The sequence below is a fragment of the Cryptotermes secundus genome, unplaced genomic scaffold (genome assembly GCF_002891405.2).
Source record: "Cryptotermes secundus unplaced genomic scaffold, Csec_1.0 scaffold423, whole genome shotgun sequence".
Lineage (NCBI taxonomy): Eukaryota > Metazoa > Arthropoda > Insecta > Blattodea > Kalotermitidae > Cryptotermes > Cryptotermes secundus.
In genome coordinates this window covers 908,642-930,423 of record NW_019731985.1, presented here as the reverse complement: position 1 = coordinate 930,423, position 21,782 = coordinate 908,642, and the positions used below count along the sequence as shown (strand labels likewise).

Below are 21,782 nucleotides of genomic sequence, written 5' to 3'. Positions count from 1 at the left end.
AGGCCTTATAACGAGAAAAGCGGCAGTTACACGAAATGAAATAGTGGTTAACTAAACAAGGATGGAAAATGACAGCTACTTTAACGTTCTGATTGACAAGGGTTTGTTTGCTGGCATACATAGAAGCATTATCTTCTGAAGTTACTAGCTTTCAATATAGTATTTTTTGCAATTTCATATCCATGGTACCAACTGTGTTTGGTATTATTTCTGATTCTACATTAAAACAATGACTAGACCCTCAGTAACAGAGACCTATGAGTAAATGAGAAACACATGGAAAAACAACAGGAAATTAATTCCTTGTATACACATTACTGTTCATTTTAACGATGTCCTCTGCAGTCCTCACTATACAGCTTCAAATGGTAGGATTACTCATGAATTACAAAGGATCTGGAAGGAAGCAGGCACAGCTTAATTCTGTGGTACCAGCACAGCATTTGTCAACAGGGACCAAGGAAAATAACGATAAACCTCAGTGATGATGTGTGTCCTAGCTGAGATTCAAACTAAACCCTTCCATAATGTCACAACACATATTACTGTCTGAGCCACCCTGCCCAGCAATATAACCCCGCGTTAAACAGAGTAATATGGTAAATTCATGGGTACAATGAGCAAAGAACTCCTCCCCATAAGTCTCGACTTGTTGACCTTCTCCAGGGAGTCTTTAGATTTTCAACATACAAAAGGTACAGCTTCCTTACGCGTTACTACTGCTTGTGTGTAATCTCTTGCCTCTGCAAACCCTATGTACTCCATGTCCCATTCTGAGATACTATCTCAACTGCCAGGGTTGATGAAGACAGCGAGAAACTTCGGTCAGGACAGCCAACCTTTAGTTAGATTGAAAGCTGAAGCTGTGCCATCTATTATGTCTGGCATTAGAAGTAATAAAAACATGGCAGAAAAGGAAACTGGCTCTGAGGTTCTCACAGGATTGACTTTGAAGCCTATTGTCTTCTCAGATGTGATGCCTTGTATTCTGCTCTTCCTACTGGTCATTTGTCTGATTTTTCTACTCCTTGACCCTGGAAGTGGAGGCAGTTCCTCTCCTGCAGAATACATAATCTTCTTCTACTGGACTACAGGAAAAATATCTCAAAAGACAGCAAGTATCTTCAAAATGCTATGCTCTTTAAGCCTGGGTTAGAACACACTGGCAGGCAACTACAGAACTGGACATGTCAGAACTTCCCAATGTGCATGGAAAACTCACTTCATGTGAGGAGGGTGTGATCACAGCAGCTGCCTGTTATACAACATCATGTTCACTGCTGTTGCCTCTTCAGTCATACACTGTTTCCCACATTCACTTTTCTACCTTTAGATAACTGCAGAATGCAGCAACAGTTTTATGTTCCTGCTTAATGGCGTCTCTTACACATCATTTCAAAATGTAGTCAAAAAACAATGTATCTTCATTCTGAGCACTATGGAGATGAAACAAATCTTGGATGAAATTAATATACTAGGGCTACTGAACAGTACATCCAAGAATGTTTTTTACTTGGCCATATTTTCTTGAGATAACAGCTGCACAGAATATCTAAGTCAGCACAGTAATATAAGAGGAACTGCACATTCTCAATTTACATATCAGTTCAGAACCTGCAACTTCCACTTTACTATTTCATTAAACAAAAAAGTATGTAAAAATTACAAAATATTTAATTTAGATGAAAGCTGTACTGCAGAATTACACACATTTCTATACAGACAAATATGAAATAAAAACAAATTAAGTCTCTAAACATCATACAACTTCATACCATTAATATCTTTACATCCCATTAAACACAAATTATTACAATTTTGTGCGACGTACTAAAACACAGCTACAGAACTTTGTGATTGTCCTGGGCACAATGAGTGTAAGAGTACATACACTAGTGTGTCTTTCCTGATAAATCTCTGAACTTTGTTCAACTTAAATCCAACAGAAGCCATCCTTAAACGTAGATCACCATTTAGATGCTGAAACAAATACATAAAATTCACACACTTTTACATAATGTTACAACACCAAAACATTACTTCATGGAAATTGTCTCAAGTCTCTGTCCTGTGCAAAATGTGGACACTTTACCACATCTGTATTCCATACTGTGCTGAAAGCAAGGTACAGTTAATAACATACAACTCTGGAGAAGGGACATATAATTATGGAGACTACAATACTTGTGAGCCCCAATTTACATTATATAAATTCCGCAAATTAGCCACGTTACATAGTTCTGAAGGACGAACGCATGTACAGGTGCCCAGCAGCCACTCTTTCATGTGTATGAACTAAATGTTTACGTGGCACATAGCAGATATATTTACTTCCCAACCCCTAAGAAAATAAAATTATTTATCATCCACTTAACTGCAAGTTCAGAACAAAAAAGTCCAATATTACCAAAAAATACATGCACAGATAATTTTGTATGCAACTTTTCACATCCCATAACGACAAATAATTTTTATGAATTATTAAATAAGCCTTTAATGCACAAAAACTACTACACATGGATTACAACAGAAATCTTGTATGCAAGCTGTCAAACTGGTACAATGAAACACCACTGCAAGTGAAATTTCTACAGCAAATCAGAACTACAAAGAAAATGCCTCTTAATGTATTGTACCTGCAGGATTGTTGGCAATTACGAAAGTGAGCTTATACAGACTTACAATTCTTAAGTAACATTCTTCTGTGTACAGTTCATCTACATTACATGAAGAATAACTTCCAGATGACACAATTAAGACAAAACCAAAAAATATCTTATTTTAAGAACAAAACGATAAATGTTCAAACATATATAGGCCAGTATTTTAACTAAACACAAAGAGTAAAAGTCCATCAATATATCAGTGATATTTAAGAGTCATTAGTGAATCAGTTTTAGTAAAGGGCTTGCAAATGCTGCATATCATATGCGTAATGAAAATGACCCTGCCACTTGTGGGTACTAGAGAGAGGAAGAAGTCGGTATACTGCAAGCTGAGCATATAATAGCGCTGCGCATGTATGAACAGATGAAAGGGGAACCCCATGAAGTGTTCTTCAAACTATTCACATGATTCCCTCTCAACGCCCTATGCAATAATATTATGTGAAAACAGGTGGGTTGATCTGAAATTTTAGAATGAGCTGTAATTGCTACCGCCCATCTGGCTACTGAACCCCATTCCACTCCCCAAGTTGCTTGAACATCCTCTCTGGAAACTGTTTCCCAAACCTGAAAGCAAGATAGAAAATGCGGACACCATGAAGTCTCAGAACACACACACATACGTTTACGATGTTTCTTTACTATGAATAGGTCAGCCAAACAGAGCCATTCACGAGGCTCCAGCTGCAGCTGTACAAATGAAACAACTGACCTCTCAAATAAATAAACCAAGACTGATTCCTTACCACCTCCAAAGCCTCCACCTCCAGAACCACCCCCAAATCCACCACCACCCATACTGCCAAAGTTGCCACCGCCCAAACCACCACCACCTCCAGAGTTGCCGGGTGTGGAGTTCAGGAACAGTTCAATGTACCGATGTTGCATATGTCCCTTATCCTGGAACAAAAAACATTTCAGGAGTTGCTATATGAATTTCCAAGCAAGTCTTGTACGTAGACAGAGACAACCTACCACACCATGCCACGACTAGGATCCAGATGATGGTGGGCATTCACGTCAGCCTCTGTCTGTTCTGTCACCAGCGTTCACTGCACAGGACATTAGTGAGTCTCAGCATGATGGAGGGCAGGGGAAAAACCCTACTCCTGACCATGACCTACATAGCTCAGGTGGTTAGTTGCCGGCTTCTAACTGCAGTGTGCGGGTTCAATCCCAGGTCAGGTCATGTGGGATTTGTGCTGGACAAAGTGGCACTAGAGCAGGTTTTCCCTAAGTACTTTAGTTTCCCCTGCCAATTCTCACTCCACTGACTGTTCCATAATAATATTAATAATAATATGATAATCCAAGGCTAGTACAATAGCCTAAATAGTGGCTGACATACCAAGTGACTCAGACTCACCCCAGCCCAAGAAATTAATTAATTAAACACTACTCCTTGCAGAACTGCAACCCTGGTTGGTAATGTTGTACGTAAGATTTCAAAAATACAACAGTAACTACAATTCAGACACCCATCTACTAACTATATATATATATATATTGTCGCGTATCGGGCATATATCGCGACAAATAACTTCACGCCGTATTTTGTATAGCGAATTTATTTCACATTCGCACTTACAATCGCCCAAATTACAGATTTACGGTTACTGCTATCTGCAGTATCACAATTAGTACACTCCAAATGCCAGAATACAACTGACTAGTTGCTGGCTAACTCGACGGTAGCTCCAGGACTCACTGACTGACTCAGTACAACTGACTGTGAATAGCCTTCGCTGCTCCTTATGTAGCCTTGATCGGACAATACGGAAAACGGCCACGTAATAGGCACCCTTGTTGCCTGGCGCTGTGTTGCTAGTAACGCTAGCGGTAGTAACCGCTGTTACTACCGTAACAATCCTGTTGCGTCACCGTTACGTTACCGTGCGGAGGAGGGGGAGGGGAGCGCTGACTCCCCCGCCGCGTCACTGCTGGTGGGGGGGGTTCTCCTTTGCGCAACATGTCACAATATATATATACACACACACACACACACACATATTTCCAATTCTGTGAAAGAAAGAAATTTTACCAATATTTAGCTTACATCCTACACATCTAATGTATATCGGTATTTCTCAAAAATTAAATAAATAACCAGTAATGCCTGAGCCAGAGAACTGGAGACCTAAACAGCTATGCAATACAAAAGTTGGCTTCATGATTTATGACTGGCTGCCATCTCGTTCAAAACAGTCTCCTTGGGAATGTATACAGGATTCCATTGTTTTTCCCATGATTCAAAAGCACTGTGAAAGTCATTTTCCTTAATGCTGTCGAGTACTACTTGCAATTTTGTTTGGATGTCAGACACTGTTTCAAAACATTGTCCCTTCCATTTCATTTTCAATTTAAGATCTGGCAAACTCCATAACTGATCCCGATACTGTCTGCAAGTTTATGGCCTGTTTGGCAATGGTCTTCGTTGACAAGTTCTCAAATTCTCTTTTCAATATTTTCTGTCATTCTGTTGGTGCTTGTTCGCCCTGAAGATTTGTATTCTTCAACCGACACTTGACCAGCCTTGAAACTGAATGCCATTCAAAAACTGCTGTCCAGCTTGAAGAATTTTCTCCAAAAGCCTGATGAAGCATTTCAGGGGTTTTGGCAGCAGATTTACTGAGCTTCATGCAAACATTATGGAAGTATATTGTTCAATTTTGCCATCCATCACTGATAAAATAAAACACTAAGTCAAAAAAGTATTCATGTAAAAAGAATGCATGTTCACAGCATGGTGTCACATGGCAGACTAATGCAACAGGCTTGCAGAGGTGTGACCTTGGCCACCCCTCTCATCTTCTTTCACCAAGGCAGTTACAATAACAACAGTCGGGGAACTTTCCGATACCACTTTGTATTTTATGAAAATTCTAGTGAATTTATCCTCAAACTTCTGAATTCTTTGTGTAAATATTCTGAGTGAACAAAATGGAATGACTGAATGTGAGAGTAAGCTGAAGCACCCCACTTACTTTGGACATGCCCTTCACTGCTTCTTCGTGAGTTGCGAACTCCACATCTGCTTCTCCAGATGCACGCCCACTGTTATCGTACAGGAGACGTATGTTTATTGGCACAGCTGGCCTGAAGAACTGTGAAAGGACAATCGAAGTACATTACATAACATACTACACAAACACAATCTCCACTGTATGAACACAGATGACCAGCTAGCTGATACCCACGCCCATCTCTGCCTCCAGGCCAAATTGCAAGAAAACCAGCATTTTACAGTATGAGATTTAGTTCCGTGGCAGTGAGTATGAACATTATAGTCTTCTGACATACTGACAGGTATAAATATTTCAAAGAAACATACGCTTTGTCCAAAACATCTCTGAGGGTACACCAACCATACCTCGACTAGCAACCTTACAGAAGAAAAGTCCTGTGCACTCTATGAAATTCCAATATGGCAATTTTGGGTCCCATAATATGCTAAAAATGGAATTCAAGTTTTTTATGATGACATGACGATCCACATCGTCTGATGTCATACCCTCTGAATGATGATGATGTTGACACCCAACATGGCCTCTCCACCCAGAAAATGGAGGTAACACGTTCTACAAGACCACATGGCACAACATCGCAGAATTGTTTACCCTTAATACCACACAAATTTCAGGACCATATATTAAGCAGTGCTAGTACAGTTCACACCTCATAAGCCTGCATGATCACCACACTGGTATTATAAACAGCAAGGTACAAAAGTGCATGAGCTATACTGGCATCATTTTTGTAACAAGTCTCAAGAAAATCCATCAATTACCTCAGAAAATTCAACACATGACAACCCTCATGCAACAAACATGTCATGTAGGTACGGGAAATCTCAAAATGCATGAAGTGGGACTTTGCTTACATCAGCAATGTCTGCCTGAGTTGCTCTGAAGGGCAATCCCCTCATGTGGATGCAATGTCCACCCCCTCCACCACCTCCACCCAGTCCAGCCCCATTGCTGCTCCAACTACCGCCGCCACCACCTCCAGCACGACCACCACGGCCCATTCCTAGTCCACCAAATCCACCGGAGTTCATGTTCATGTTCATGTTGAGACCACCTCCACGGCCACCTAGGCTGCCACGCAGACCGGGCCCACCACCACTGCCCCATGAAGAGTTGAATCCCCAGGGACTTGGCCCATCATCAAAATCTCCAAAACCTAAAATCGCAAAAATGACACTGTCTTCACATACTCGTATTAACAGTGCTTGTGCCTGGACAAAACAAACAGCATTTAAATGTGTAATAATAAAATAATTATGTTTTACTTAATAAACATTTCAGAACTTTGCTCCTTAATAAATTATTTTTCCTTTGTAACTCTTACCCCTTTCAAAATCATCATCCTCTTTCATCCCTCATGTATCACAGCAGCTGATGACAAATGCATTTTTCAAAATGAACATAAACATTCAACCTGATGTATTTAACAAACAGAACACTCGGTTCATGTCATTTTCAGACATGTTGTACACTGCTCTGAGGAATGTGAATACACAAACAAGAGTAACCAAACTGGTCAGCCATATGCAAGCAGGTGCATGTGTGCGCGCAGACTCACCCTTGAAGCTCCGAGACCCTCTGCCTATATTGTTGTAACGGTTCATTCCACCAAATCTGTCACCTCGGTCATATGGAGCTGGCCTTTGATTGAAGCCCCCTGGACCCATAGGGCGCATCTTGGGTCCAATAGCAGCTCGAACCTCTGACAAACTGCTACGGAATATTTCGATGTACCTGTATCAGGCACAACGCAGTATCGCAATTATGACGGGTAATAAAATTATGAAATATCAATATAATCTCATTCCTCTTAAAAGACTAAATGACTGCTACATGAAGCCAGAGAAGCACATTCTATTTCTCAGTGCTGTCCAAGTTATGGTTCTCAGTAACATGAAGCAACCCATCACAAACAAAGTCCAGGTGACTGAGACTTGTTTTTCTTTTCAACATTATTAATACTGTTGGTCCAGTATTATGATGTGGCCACTGCCCCTTTAGAATTGGGGAATTTAAAATCCCCTACTCCCACATGATGCTCAAGTTGTGCAGGTGAGAGGAGGTATACCGCCATGCGTTCATAACCTTGGCACTAGATAGAGCTTCTTTACACTACAGTTCCTCCTGCCATAACTGGACACAACTGTGACAAAAACAGGAATATCCCTGCTCCTGCTAGGAATCAAACCCCAGCCAGTCACTACAGCTATCTTGGCTCAAGGTCCACATTGAGCTGTCAGTCTGTAAAAACCATGGCACACATGAATGTAAGACATGCTCCAAACTGGACAACACTGATCTTAATTACAATTAACTGCTGACAATCTTAGTTACTATAAAACTATACTGAGGCCACGGAAAGACATGCCACAGACTGACCCCACCCTCCAATCATCTAGACATTTACTGATATTAATGCCAGTGAAGTCCATTCACTTTAGCAAACAGAGTACATTACACCCCAAGTAGGCAACCTTATGGGAAACAATCCTGTGTAAGCATGATATCTGCTACCAGTGTATGAATAAACACTGGAAAAAAAAACCCATAACTTTCTGATGGCGACATAATGGTCTGAAGTCACTAACAGTGACACACCAAAATTCCCACATTGGATGGAGTCGCGACAACATTCACTAGTGAAGCTCTTTGCACTGCTGACCACTTGCTTCTTTCTGTGGCCTCAGTTCAGAGCCACTGACTAATAAATCCTTTCTTTCAGTGACACTCCAAGGCCTGCAGTATCTTCACTGTGTCCATTCTACAAAGTCATGAAGTGTCTATTACCATTTCAGTAATGCCTGTGGGCTTCTCTCACCCCATTATCCTTCTGCTGGCAAATATCTCCTACTAATATCTTAGATTGTGCTGAAATGGCTTCACTCTACTCTACAAACAATTACGCTACATAGTCTGGTATCAGAAGAATGTAAAGCATTCACTATGTATCATACCAGCAAAGTGTGATCTGCGCCTGGATTCAAAAAACACAGATAGGCCATTTTCATGTTTACTCATGAGATCTACACCAGTCGAGAGTATTCATTAACCTTCTAAGGACAGGAGGCTACATACACTTCAAACAGTCATTCTAGGACTCTAACAAGACAGCAACTGGGGCCATACATTCATTCCTGTATCCGAGTCTGGCAATGCACTGGTGCCAATGTCACCTTCTCCAAAGCAGCTTTCAGCTGATTTTTTTTATAACAGTCTATACACAGCAAAATATCATAAACACTTTTTACTTTCTCCAAGTTACTGTGGTTACTTTAACAGCTCCACACTGCACACCTGGACACCCTGGCTAAGTGTTGCAATGCAGCCGAGGGCAGCATCAATGATTCAGGCAAAAAGCTGAATGGCCCCCTGGTTCAAGAACCCAAGCCCCTCATATGAAGGCAGCAACATGAGACCAGTGAAGAATGTCAAGAAAAAACTTCTCAAGATAGTGACAGGTTTCTAGTGTACACCAGAAAAATATCCCATTCCTATTAACTCAAAGGCCACAATATAACAACAGTTCTGTTCCAATTCCCATGCTTTGAAGGTTAATCATACTTCAGTTACCAACAACATAACAAAATTCTTCAAGCCCTGAATATTACTGAATTTCCAGCCACAAATAGCAATCTTCAAGAACTAAATCCATAACCAATATTTCAACCAAACTCCTCAAAAATCAAAACACCTTTAACGTTAAAGACATTCACACTTTCAAACCTCTTGTGCACTCATTGGCTGTGCACATGCCTATAATTCACGAGCATTAAACTAAATAACCAAACAGCTGTTCGAATGAACGTGGCCTTTACTCAACCTTGAACTGCCACCATGCTCATACTTCAATTCTCCACATGGCACAATGAAACTGCTCTCCCTTTTCACAAATACCTTACTTACATGACACTGTATCAACTGCTGAAGTTGTGTTTATGAGAGAAAAAGTTACAACTGGCATACCAAAAATCATGCAGAGGTTCTCGATTATATGAAAACAGATATATGTTGGTGGTATTCATGGTAGACAGTGGTGGCACAGCCCTAGTTTCCCATGCCAGTTATCATTCCACCAATGCTACTCATCATCAAAGGCTGTTGGTACAATAGACTCATCTTAGGTCAGAGTACCAAGAGACTCAGTCTCACCCCACGTGAATACCCTGACACAAGAACTTCATATCTGCAGTCATCCTCACACCTCATGCAAAGCTCCACAACTTCCGCACTTGATTCAGCATTATTAAACATTATATGATCCAAGCATTTCAGTTTGTGATATGTCACATTCACGTAACCCATTCCCATCCTTCCTCCCACCAGCCACAGCCAGCCTGGGCAAAAATCTGCCATCTCCTGTCTGTACAGCACAAGGCCACAACATGACACAGAACAGTAATTTCTGTGGCTGGGGGCTTCTGACAGTGGACCTGTATAAGAATATTATGTCAGATGATAGGAAAGGATTAAAATATAATAAACAATGTGATCTAGAATGGTGGTTCATTGAGTACTCAAAGCCTGAGCATTATATTAAAACCAATACAATTTTGATGCCTGAAGTGGGCTGTTTGAACCAAATATTTAATTTCCTGTTGTCAGTGTAATGAGTTAATTAGTTAAGATACAGTGAAATCCCCTTCAGGGTTTCTCTGGTGAGCCATAGAATGGAACACTGAACATTGGAAAATCTTACATGTAGAGAAATGAGTGAAGAAAATTAAAACTGGGGGTGCCACTGTATTTTATTTTTGGGGAAGCTGGTCAGAACTTCTGCACTGCAGCAGAGTAAGATATCTCTGGGTTTCACACACTGACCTGCTTCACTGTTAAAGGGGATTATCATGACACATGACAGAGGCCAGCAAATACAACAGAAATGCCTTTCCAGTCTCTCTCTAACTGATTCCTACCACCAACAAATACGTTTATGTAAAAATGTATGGAAAAATACAAATTCCTGCCATCTGTTGTTCCTATACATAACTACAATAAGAAATGTTGATACAAGGAGCAAAACTATGATTTGTCATACAATTGTAACATGGTGGTAAATCTGCAAAGCTGGCATCAGTTGCTTCTAACAGTGACCAGTACAGAAAAAATTCAATGTCAAAAGCCATACAAAATGGGACAGAAAAGACTTAACTCTTTTGCTGCATCTTTTGGAGTCATTTCTTGATTTAGACCTACAAATTTCAACCATTATTTATTATGAAACATATAATAAATCATTACAGGTAGGTAACAAAGCCAATACCACACTACAGTTTAATGGTAACTGGGCCTCTAGTTCAGCTGCAGCTAAAGACTTAGGAAACCCACTACCGAGATTTGAAAAGAAAGCAGAACACTTCCTAATTACATTTCATCATTACATGGCCACAATTCTGGTAAAAGCTAAGATTATTCACTGCTCAATACACTGCACTTTGCATGGGTCCAATATGCACAAATCTCAAGACAGCTGCACTGCAGCAGTCATGTTGAGGGTTCATTAGTTTTCATGTATGAATAGAACCATTACATATTTTTGATCGAAGTACCCAGGAAACGGTTACAGAAAACTCCAGGTCTTCACAACCAACACATCACATGTGAAAATACCAAACTAAATTACTAGAATATTACTTTTAATAAAAATCCCTTCTTACCTTGTGATGGCAGTACAAGTATTAAATACAGTATTTATTATGAAGAGCATTTTAGCACCTACCTTGTGAACACCCCCTGCCCATGGCAGAAACCAATTTACTCTACAATGTACACCCAGTTGATGCATTATGAGAGACAGACAGAGTGAGGTATACCACAGTAGAACAGGAGGTTTGGGTTTCACCCCACCCAGTCCCTCCCTTCCATTATCAGCCTTCCCCACCTGTGTCCTATTTTATCCTTGTGTTTCTGCAGAGCTTTCTCTGCCACTTCTTTGTTTACAAACTGAACGTAAGCCTCCCCCGTACTCCTTCCCGTGTAGTCAGTCGGTAGGGAAATCCCGTTGGGTACTATCTCCAACCCTACCCAACCAATAAACATATGCCCACAATCAACACACAACAAAATCAGATTGATAAAAGCTGAAACAAGTATTTCAGTTCTGATGAGCAGATCAGGTGCTCAGAGTGTGTTGCAAAGTTCTGCGCCTACATATGCATACGCACAATCATCACACCTTGAATTCGGAAGGAAGGGGTCCTTCCATAAGTGCAAGTGAACCTCTGGGATACAAAACCAGGACCACACAAATGCAGTCTGTATGTGCCACATCATTTTCTTAAGTGCAAAATGCCAAATAAATAATAACAACATACATGATGAACTCCTTTCCTACAAGAATGGATGTCCACAGTGGGGGGAGGGGGTGCTGCAGGCCCACACCCTACCAGAAGGTTAAATTCCTAAATTAAACAACTCAGACATTTATTCATACAAAATGTCTACACAGCTGTAAAACTTGCCATAAATTTTAAATTTTTATTTATAAATTCTCTGCTTGATTTTGTTTTCAATATCCTTTCTATACAGCAGCTTACTTTGTTTTAGCATTTAACATTCATTCTGCTGAGTGATCCAAGTCACCTGCTTCTTGCTGGCTGTGCCCAAATGCATTAAAATGAGAACTGGCAGTATTCTAAATGAAACTGTATCCAAAAACACACAAATCTTGTACACTTAAATTGGTAATGAACTACTTTTTGCATAATTGACCACTTCCCACATATCTGATGTTTTAAACTAGACTTCTCAATACATCAGTGCACTTCTCAATACATCAGTGCACTTCACAGTTACTGGGACTGTTACTCCAAAATGCTGCTGCTGACCAACTGCAATTTCCTGGTTTGTATCATCAGTGTAAAGTGAAATCTTTGCAATACACTCTCAGCATCACCAAATTAAAACTCTTGTACTCAAGAGGAGTCAAGGATGTGGAAAAAGAAACATGCTGATGGTGACAATTTTTAGACAAAACACCTGCAAAGACTTCATCGTCTTATACACAAAACATTATTTCTTCAGTGTGCAACCAGCCAACTTCTGCATCAGAAGTTAAGCCCTCAATTTAAAGACCATGGACATGATAATGCACTGCCCAGTCAGGGAGGGCTGTTAAACAGCTCAGGAGACAATGACAGATGAGGATGGAGCAATGGAGTGGTGATTAGCAAGAGAAAATTTAATGTGAGTTTAAATTAAAAATAATAAAAAAAAGGCTCAATCACCACAAACCTCCTCTGAAGTCACCTGGGAAATGAACCTGATGACCCACAGTGAGCAGGCCAGGTCCAACTGCATGGGATACGGCACAGACTTATGTTGTGAGCCAGGTACACACACACACACACAAGCAAATGTGTGGTAATAGAAGAAAAAGGACAGCCCTCAAAAAGTTTGGGATGATAAATACCCCAAAGAGAAACCGACAGCACGCAGCTAATAAAAGGAATACAACAATTTTCTCACCAAATCAGTTACAAGATCAACCCGACAGTGGGAATCCTTCACTGCACAAGGGCAAACTTCATAAGCCAAGTCCTTTTCTGAGGCTTCACACTGATGTCAGAATTGTATTTCAGAAAATTAAAAACTGTTATATTTTCAAGCAACAAAAATTATTATTAACGGGTATTTCAAAATTACACATCAATTATCCCCAGAGGTGACTGAGTAACTCAAAATCTGTTACTCCACTACCTTCAATTTTCATTCAAAAATATAAACTCTGATTAACTTTGATTTTCTTTTCCTTAAGAAAGACACAAAAATCACATACAACAGGAAAACCATATTTCTTATGATGTGACACCTGTATTTCATTGTGTTGGAATCCCAAACTTGCCTATACAAAGCTGAATCGGGCTCATGACAAGCTTCTTGGCCTACAAGTCAGCCCGGTTATTAGCCCACAATGGGTTAATTCTACAGATCAAAAATATCTAACCATTCATAAATATTAATGTTTTTAGTTTTTCACTTTGAAAATTGCCCAAGGGCAACACATGGCTCACCACTGATCAAAACAATGCACAAAGAGGGCGAGATTAACACTTGAATTTTGATGCACCTGTTTCAAGTGGCTGGACTCTAATTTGGCAAGTTCCTACTTCAAAATTGTCACCATCACACTATTTCTTAATCACAGTTATCATAACAAACGTCTGTCCCAAACAACAAATAATGGCACAGTTGCAACACATCTGGAATCTGCAAATTTTAAAAAGCTAAACTTTCACTGTGCAGAACAAATTAATACTGCTCTACCAATTTAACTGTGAATCAACCCTTACTTCAATATCACCAATAACTGACTTGACACATTTTTATGATTTTATACAGCATATTTTGACAAAGGAATTCATCTACTGATTGGTGATAATTCAAAAATAACAATTTGGCATTCAAGAAAGCATACCATCCATAGACAAGCAAAATACAAATCTAACGTACCTGAAAAGAATTGTGCTATTTCTTCTTTTGAGCAACCAAACGGTAGCCCCCGGAGTCTCACACAACCATCATCCATTGCATTTTCCAAGTTCAAGCCACTGCGTTTCACAACCCATTCCATTTCAGATCTTTTGGCCTTGAACACTGGAACAGAAGTAACAAGTTGCACACACTCACTTTACTTGACTGAACCCAATTAAGGCCTCTCCCATTAACAGTGAGCTGTCCATCCACTTAAAACATTAAATTTATATCTCACAGAAATATGTTACATTAACATTACAAACACCGAAAGGCTAATGCAGTTTAGGGAAATGATCCTTCTCCAGAAAACATGCTGCCCCAACAATGGAGCAGGCTCCAGGCACTTCTATGTGTCTGCACCACTCATCTCTACTCATGACGATGGAGACAGTCCTCAAAACTCAGGCTACTCAATCTTCACACAGCCGAGATTCTCTGCATACAATCGCAGCAAACCTTCCAAATCACGTATAACATGAGAACTAAATACACATACCTTCAATGTACCTATGTCCCATATGATCTCTGTCTTTCTTGCAAGCTTTCTCAATATCTTCATCTGTCTCCATCTCCACGTATGCCTCGCCACTTGGCCGCCCCTCTCTCGACATGGTCATATGAATACCAAGTTTCCCATCCTTTATGCTACAGTCATCTGTGTACACAACACATTTATGAACAAACACTCTACACACAGTACACAGAACATTAACTCCACTAAAAAAATGGGAAACATGATTTTACTAGGGGTGTTCAAAAATGATTGACACTAAATGTTTTTTCCTCACAGTAACCATTTATTGGAACAAAATACATACAGATTATATTAGAGGTATTCCCCGCCAATGTCTATGCACCTTTGCCATTGTTCCGGCAGTTTCCGTATTTGCACAGCAAACTATTCTTTGAGGGTATCCCGGTGCCACTGCTGGTCAAAAGCCTGTCGTTGGAGGTGAACGTCTTACCCCGCATGACGTCTTTCACTGCATCGAACAGAACGTAATCGCTAAGGGCAAGATCAGGCGAGTATGGCGGATGAGGCAGCACGGTGTACCCTAGAGCACCTGGGGTGGCAATGGTCGGCCGACTGCCATGTGGCCGCGCATTGTCATGTTGGAGAAGAATGCCACACCCCCATTTTCCGTGGCGGAGTTGGCGCAATGAATTGCAGTACTGGTCACTGTTGATGGTTGTATTTGGGGGCAGCCGATCCGAAAGAAGGATCCTCTCCTGATCCCAGAACACAGTTGCCATTTGCTTCCGGACAAACAGTCCAGGTCGTGACTTCTTGGGAGGAGAGTTCCCAGCGTGCTGGGACTTGGTGCTGCTTCCCCACATATGGCCGCTAACCTCGGGTGAATGTGTGAAACAGCCACTCCTTCCCTCAAGAGAAACCACACAGTCTACCGTTGCCCATGATTCTCTGCTTCCATGTTGTTTGAGCGTTGTCCACGACTGCACCTGCACACCGCCACAAATGACACAGCAGTGTTCGACCTGTGCGCAGTAACGTCATCTCATGGCCATAGGCAGCACTATAGTATGTCTTCCCACATACATCGGCGCGCATTTCACATTGCTACTTTTCCAGAGTTATGGAGGGAGTGTCAATCATTTTTGAATAACCTAAATATATATTCAGAAGGAAAAATCAATAAAAAGATCCCAGAATACAAAACAAATCTAAATGTTACCAAATTAACAGATTCCAACATAACAACTTATAAACTTCAAACCAACAAACATGTACAGTGCCTGCTTCCGAAGCATATGAATCCAAAATGTGATAAAAGTATTAAATTGCTACAACACTCTGGCCACATAAAAGGGCTAGACAAAAAGACAATGATGCAAGAACTTGTTTACTCATGGAGCTGAGCCCTTCTGGAGGTGCCAATTCTGCAGCTACTCAAGAATTTTCCAGCATCTTATGGAACCCGAAGGTTCATCACCATGTTCACAAGAGCCCTTCCACTGATCCCTACCCTGAGCCAGATCTATCCAATACATACCATCCCATCCTATCTCTCTAAGATCCATTCTAATACTGTCCACCCACCTACGCCTTGGTCTTCCCTGTGGTCTCCTTCCTTCTGGCTTTCCCACCAATATCCTATACGCATTCGTCTCCCCCATTCGTGCTACATGACCTGACCACCTCATCCTCCTTGACTTGATCATTCTAATTATACTTGGAGAAGGGTACAAGTTATGAAGCTCCTCATTATGCAGTTTTCTCCAACCTCCTGTCACTTCATCTCTCTTCGGTCCCAATATTCTCCTCAACACCCTGTTCTCAAACACCCTCAGTCTATGTTCCCCCCTTAATGTCAGAGACCAAGTTTCACACCCATACAGAACCACAGGCAAAATTATAGTTTTGTATATTCTAATTTTTATGTTTTTGGACAACAGACGAGAAGACAAAAGGTTCTGGACTGAATGATAGCAAGTATTACCTGGGTTCAATCACCTCTTAATTCCCTCCTGACTCAGGTTTCAATCTGTTATCATTGTTCCCAAATATCTGAACTGTGCCACATTTTCAAAACATCTGTTTCTTATCTTTATGTCATGATTTTGCCCTGCATTCTGGTGACAAGACAGTAACATATACTTAGTTTTCTCTGTGTTTACTTCTAGACCAACCTCTTTACTTGTGTCAATTAAAGTTTGTCTGTTTTTCTTTATGATACCTATATTATCACCCAGTAGATTCACATCATCGGCATAGACCAACAGCTGATGTGTCCCGTTTAATTTCAGTCCCACCTGGTTTCCCTGGACCTTCCTAATTGCATATTCTAAGGCAAAGTTGAAAAGGAGTGGCGATAAAGCATCTCCTTGTTTTAGACCATTCTGGATAGGAAATTTATCAGGCAAATGTTTACCTACACAGACTTTACTATACATTTCGTTTAAACACATTTTAATCCACCTAACTAGTTTCATGGGTACCCCAAACTCTATTACAATATTGTACAATACTTCCCTCCTAATAAAATACAAGCTGTGCTATAAGAGGAAGATGATAAAAATACAAACAACTTGCTCAGTTATTCCTAACTGTCATTCATGGCAGTTCACAATATTTCTTTCCTTCAAAACAAATTCATTAACAAGTACTAAAAAATCGTGCTTCCATTAAAACTGGATTTTAAGAAAAAGCTCACTCCACTTAAGCTTCACTTCCTTTACTGCAAAAAGAAGAATCTTCATACTTACTGAAGAATTTCAGGATCTCATCCACCGTGGTTGACCACGGCAAACCTCGCAGCTTCACAACGTAGCTCTCATCATCATGATCTCCAGATCCCGACATTGCTTCCTGACAACGTGCTACACAAATGCAGGCAATACCACAGGGTTTCTGAAACCACAGCTTATTGTTACAACACTTACTCTCATCCAAATTACTTTGGAAACAAATGTGGCACTAAACGATATTACCTTTGTGATGTTCACATTACATTAAAACAAAATCTGAATTTTGTGCTGTAAAGTACAGATGAAGTCAAGACACTGTCCATCCCACATACAAACAAGATGCCACCTACTGTTTGTTATCAGGATTTTAGTGGTCACTGAACACAACCTAAGTTAGTTAGGTTTTCCAACACAAAATTCTTCATTGAAAACTACAGGATGTCCCGATACCTTTTACTCTCCCCAGCCAACAGGTTACATACATACAGTAATAAACCTGCAAATTCTTTTCCCCTTTCCAAAGGACAAAATCTTAAACTCTGACCACCATTTAATGTGGCTCAAGCAGTAATACTTCTGATTTTTATTCATGAGGCAGGTGCCTGGTTCAATTATCAGCTCGAATACAGACTATCCTCCCTGCAGCTTTTTGTAACTTTCCTAGTCCCTACCCACACACATGCAGACACAACCACTTCTCTCCATATCCTTCCAAATTCATTACTCACCAATCACCCTACCATTTGTCACTGTGGATGGAATACCAAGAGAAATGTTCAAGAAACCATAAATAAATAAAATCTACTTGCATGATAATATAATCTCTCATATGGGGAATAAGGTGCATAAATGTTGTGTTTGAAATATCAAAAGCCAAAATAACATACCCTAGACAGAGACTTTCAACACAAACCCTGGTGACAGCAAAAAGACTTATGTGCAAATAACCAATATGGAATCAGTGACTGACATGGAACTGAAGAACATACACATGAGAGAAGTGGCATTATTAGGGAACTTCACAGGATCCACGAAACACAGCATGTCATTTATACAGAATGATAGAAAAAAAGCAGGCTTCAGCTTTAGCACTCTACTGTTTTTTACACATGTAATTCTCATTATGCCATCACCATCAGTCACCTGAATTGTCATCCCATGCATTTTAATAAAACACTGGTCCTTGTTCTGAAGTATTATAATCCAATTATGCATAATACAGTATGAACAATGCATCCATTGCAATGAATGTATTGACATAGCATTGTCAATTCATATAACTGATGTTTTACAAGTAACACCCTCAGATGGCCCAGAAATAGGGACAAAATATGTACTAAAACACTACTAACTCTATATGCACTTTTGTTAATGGTATTATAAGAATCACACAAAATGTTGGGCCTAACACACTATTCTACCCTTCTGTGTACAAATAAAAAAGGTTATGTTTCAATAGACTGCAATTAATCTCCAAAGAATGCATCCTGTTGTGTTAACTTGTACTAATTTTTTGTTTATCCAATGTGACAGATAAGCAAACAATTACAGCTGCAATCAATTTTAATGCAGGAAATAAAATTAACATTTCCAAAAAACAAAGCTCCAACAAAAAATTATGCCCAACAAAAAAAAACAGTGGTACTCCTGAAAATTTACACTTTCTGTACCACAAAGTAGGCATATTAGGCCAATTATGCGGCACCATACCTTCAAATAAGGTCTGGTATGGAAGGCGAGAAGTTTAAAAAATTCAAACAGCATTCTGGTAATGCAATGAATCTTAACTATATCTCTATTAAGCAACAGACACAGCAGCTCTCTGCAAGTTTAGTCTACAATGCAGCAACCTACAGGATACGACTTGGCAAAAGCCTCACCAGCAGTTTCTATTTATTGCTAGTGGGGTGGGACTAAGTCCCTTGTACTGTGGCCATTTCTGGCCTACTGTGTACCAGCCTGATAGGTGAGGGTGATTGTGGAGCAACTGGTGGAATGAAGATTGGCAGGGGGAACCGAAGTACTCAGAGAAAACCTGCTCCAGCACCACTTTTCCCACAACAAATCTCACTTGACCAGACCCGGGATCGAACCCGCGTCGCCGCGGTGGGAAGCCAGCGACTAACCGCTTGAGCTATGGCCCCTCTCACCAGCAGTAAGAATCCATCCCAAAGACTGAGTGCCAAAAGCTAAGTTACATACATTACATTCCACACATATCCACAGATTCTATGAAGCAAACTATGTACATCAAATCATAAATCAGGTTAACTTACAAACCCAAAAAATTCCTTTTTATAAATATATTTAGATGTTACATAACCAGTATCTTCAATGTAATTCTGACATAGGCACGACCTCCAATGTAGATATCAGGGATCTTCATTCTCTCCTCAGGGAGAAAAGAAACCTTCATCCAGAAGGCGTTCTACCATGTGGATAGCAACAGAAAATGCGGGAAGTGCAGAAATTTTTAATTTCGGTGGACCTATCTATAACTAGATCCGCTGTCCACTGTTTATACAATACCTGCACAACAGCCTCCAACGTGATGCTTGAATCCACTTGCGAAAGTACACTTTTTGTCGAATTGTATGTGCGGTACCACCTAAGCGGATGTAGCATTCAGAACAATCACTAAATTCACTTGAAAAGTTCTGGAGGCAATGAAACAAGCCTGTATGTTACGTACCATACATTCGAAAGCTTCTATCATGCATACCCGGACCACAGCTTATTTCGTAAATACTTTAAACCAGCACTTCTATTCAGTAATTTTACGCAACTTACACCCTAGACAGAAATACGTACGAAAGAAACACTAATGACTACTTACCACAATTTAAACTTATTTAATCCTTAATCTTATGCCGCTTCTTTACCTGCTAACACAAAATGGCTTCCTTCAAGATTGCCAAATACGGATGGCGTCTAGGGCGCGTTCGGTCGCCAAACATTTCCGGTGGCTTAGTTGACAAATGTAGTCCCATGACGCCCATGACACTGTATCACGTTCATATTTCGGACAGAAGTTTGGGTTATTTCAGTGGATCCGTGGATTTGGGGCACGTCGTCATGGAAGGAAAACCATGATAGCTAGAAGCAAACATAGAAAATTTTTGTCTCAGATCCCACATGTATTAATGTATCTGCGCTGCAATGAAACAATCATACATGCCGTGAAGCATATCGCAATCCATGCTGTCATAACTTGCGTGTTATTTTACGAGGTCCCATCAAAATTTGTCTACCTGAAAATGTTCATGCAAAATCAAGAAGTGTCGTGGAACTAGCGATATCTCGTTGAAATAATTTATATGTGACGGTATAACGCGAACTGATTCCAGACCACATGCATGCTGATTTGTTCTATATCTGGAGGCTGTATTGCAAAATGTGGATTTCTGGAACCAATAAAAATATGAATATGAGCTTCATCGACACTCGATTCTACGCTAAATTAGTTATGCAATCGTATACATATTATGCCATGTTCTGCATGTCTTTGATTAGTACTACGAAGGATGTACGGAATGAAAATACCTTCTATTCTATATTGGATCGTAAACCTGAAGCTTGTCACGAAGATATGTTTTGGCAGTTTACTTTATTAGAGTAAGTTTGTAAAGTAAGATTCGTCTAAATCTGAATTTGAAGAGCATGCAAAATTATGCTTGAAAATGAAATCCTGACTGGAAGATGTAAATTTTATTACATGCAGTGGGTATCTAGAATTTGAACAGAAATCGTCGCTTCGTATATTTATTCACTTTAAGTGGCAGTAGTTGCTTTAGGATATTACAAGATTTCTCCCTCTATAAAATTGAAGGCACTGAGGTAAATACCGGACAGGCAGCCAACCTCGGTCAAACTTCGATCCTAGTACCCCGAAGTGAAGATAAGAAATGTTTTCATAAGAATGAAAGATTGCAAGAAAAAAATCTTGCATCTGCCGGGAATCAAACCCTGATTCCTCGGCTCATCAGTCTGTAGTTCGTCGTTATACTGACTCCTATGTCATAAAATTTAAATTAAATATCATGTCTGTCAAAATCCGGTGGTTGGATGGATGAAAGCAGCTACAGTCTTGGAACATGTATGCGCTGGGGAAACGGATTCAAATCCCTCTCAGTGAGTGATATTTTAATGTAACAGTTATGGAAATTTGAAACCCTTGAGGTCAGGATAACCTATAGACATTATACTCATAAACATGAAAGTTCCTGTGCGACTTATGGCTCCCATGAAAGTGACTGAAATCTGTTATTTTGTAGCATGTTACGACGCGTAGTTGGTGGGTACGTACCATCGTTAAGGAGGAAGCTGCTGCCTTTTCTTTCTTTAATGTTACATCATGTACTTTAATAGATACATATCAACGTTTCGGAGGAACCTGCTGCTTCCATCATCA

At 40.1% G+C, this 21,782-nt stretch overlaps 1 protein-coding gene across 2 annotated transcripts; it reads right to left on the bottom strand.

The window, feature by feature from the left end:
* Positions 1 to 1,652: 1,652 nt before the first annotated feature.
* On the bottom strand, positions 1,653 to 20,311 carry LOC111867415 (heterogeneous nuclear ribonucleoprotein H2). 2 transcript variants are annotated; one of them, XM_023857252.2, is made up of 10 exons: positions 20,208 to 20,311; positions 17,390 to 17,534; positions 14,661 to 14,819; positions 14,141 to 14,284; positions 11,571 to 11,709; positions 7,251 to 7,426; positions 6,547 to 6,848; positions 5,651 to 5,770; positions 3,413 to 3,566; positions 1,653 to 3,233 (listed from the first exon to the last, which is right to left on the bottom strand). In XM_023857252.2, exons 2-10 carry the CDS (start codon positions 17,484 to 17,486, stop codon positions 3,136 to 3,138), a joined length of 1,389 nt encoding a protein of 462 aa, XP_023713020.1. In that variant the 5' UTR covers positions 17,487 to 17,534; positions 20,208 to 20,311; the 3' UTR covers positions 1,653 to 3,135. The 2 variants fall into 2 exon arrangements, with proteins under 2 accessions (XP_023713020.1, XP_023713022.1); XM_023857254.2 differs by having other exon boundaries at positions 1,653 to 1,980.
* Between the last annotated feature and the right edge of the window lie 1,471 nt (positions 20,312 to 21,782).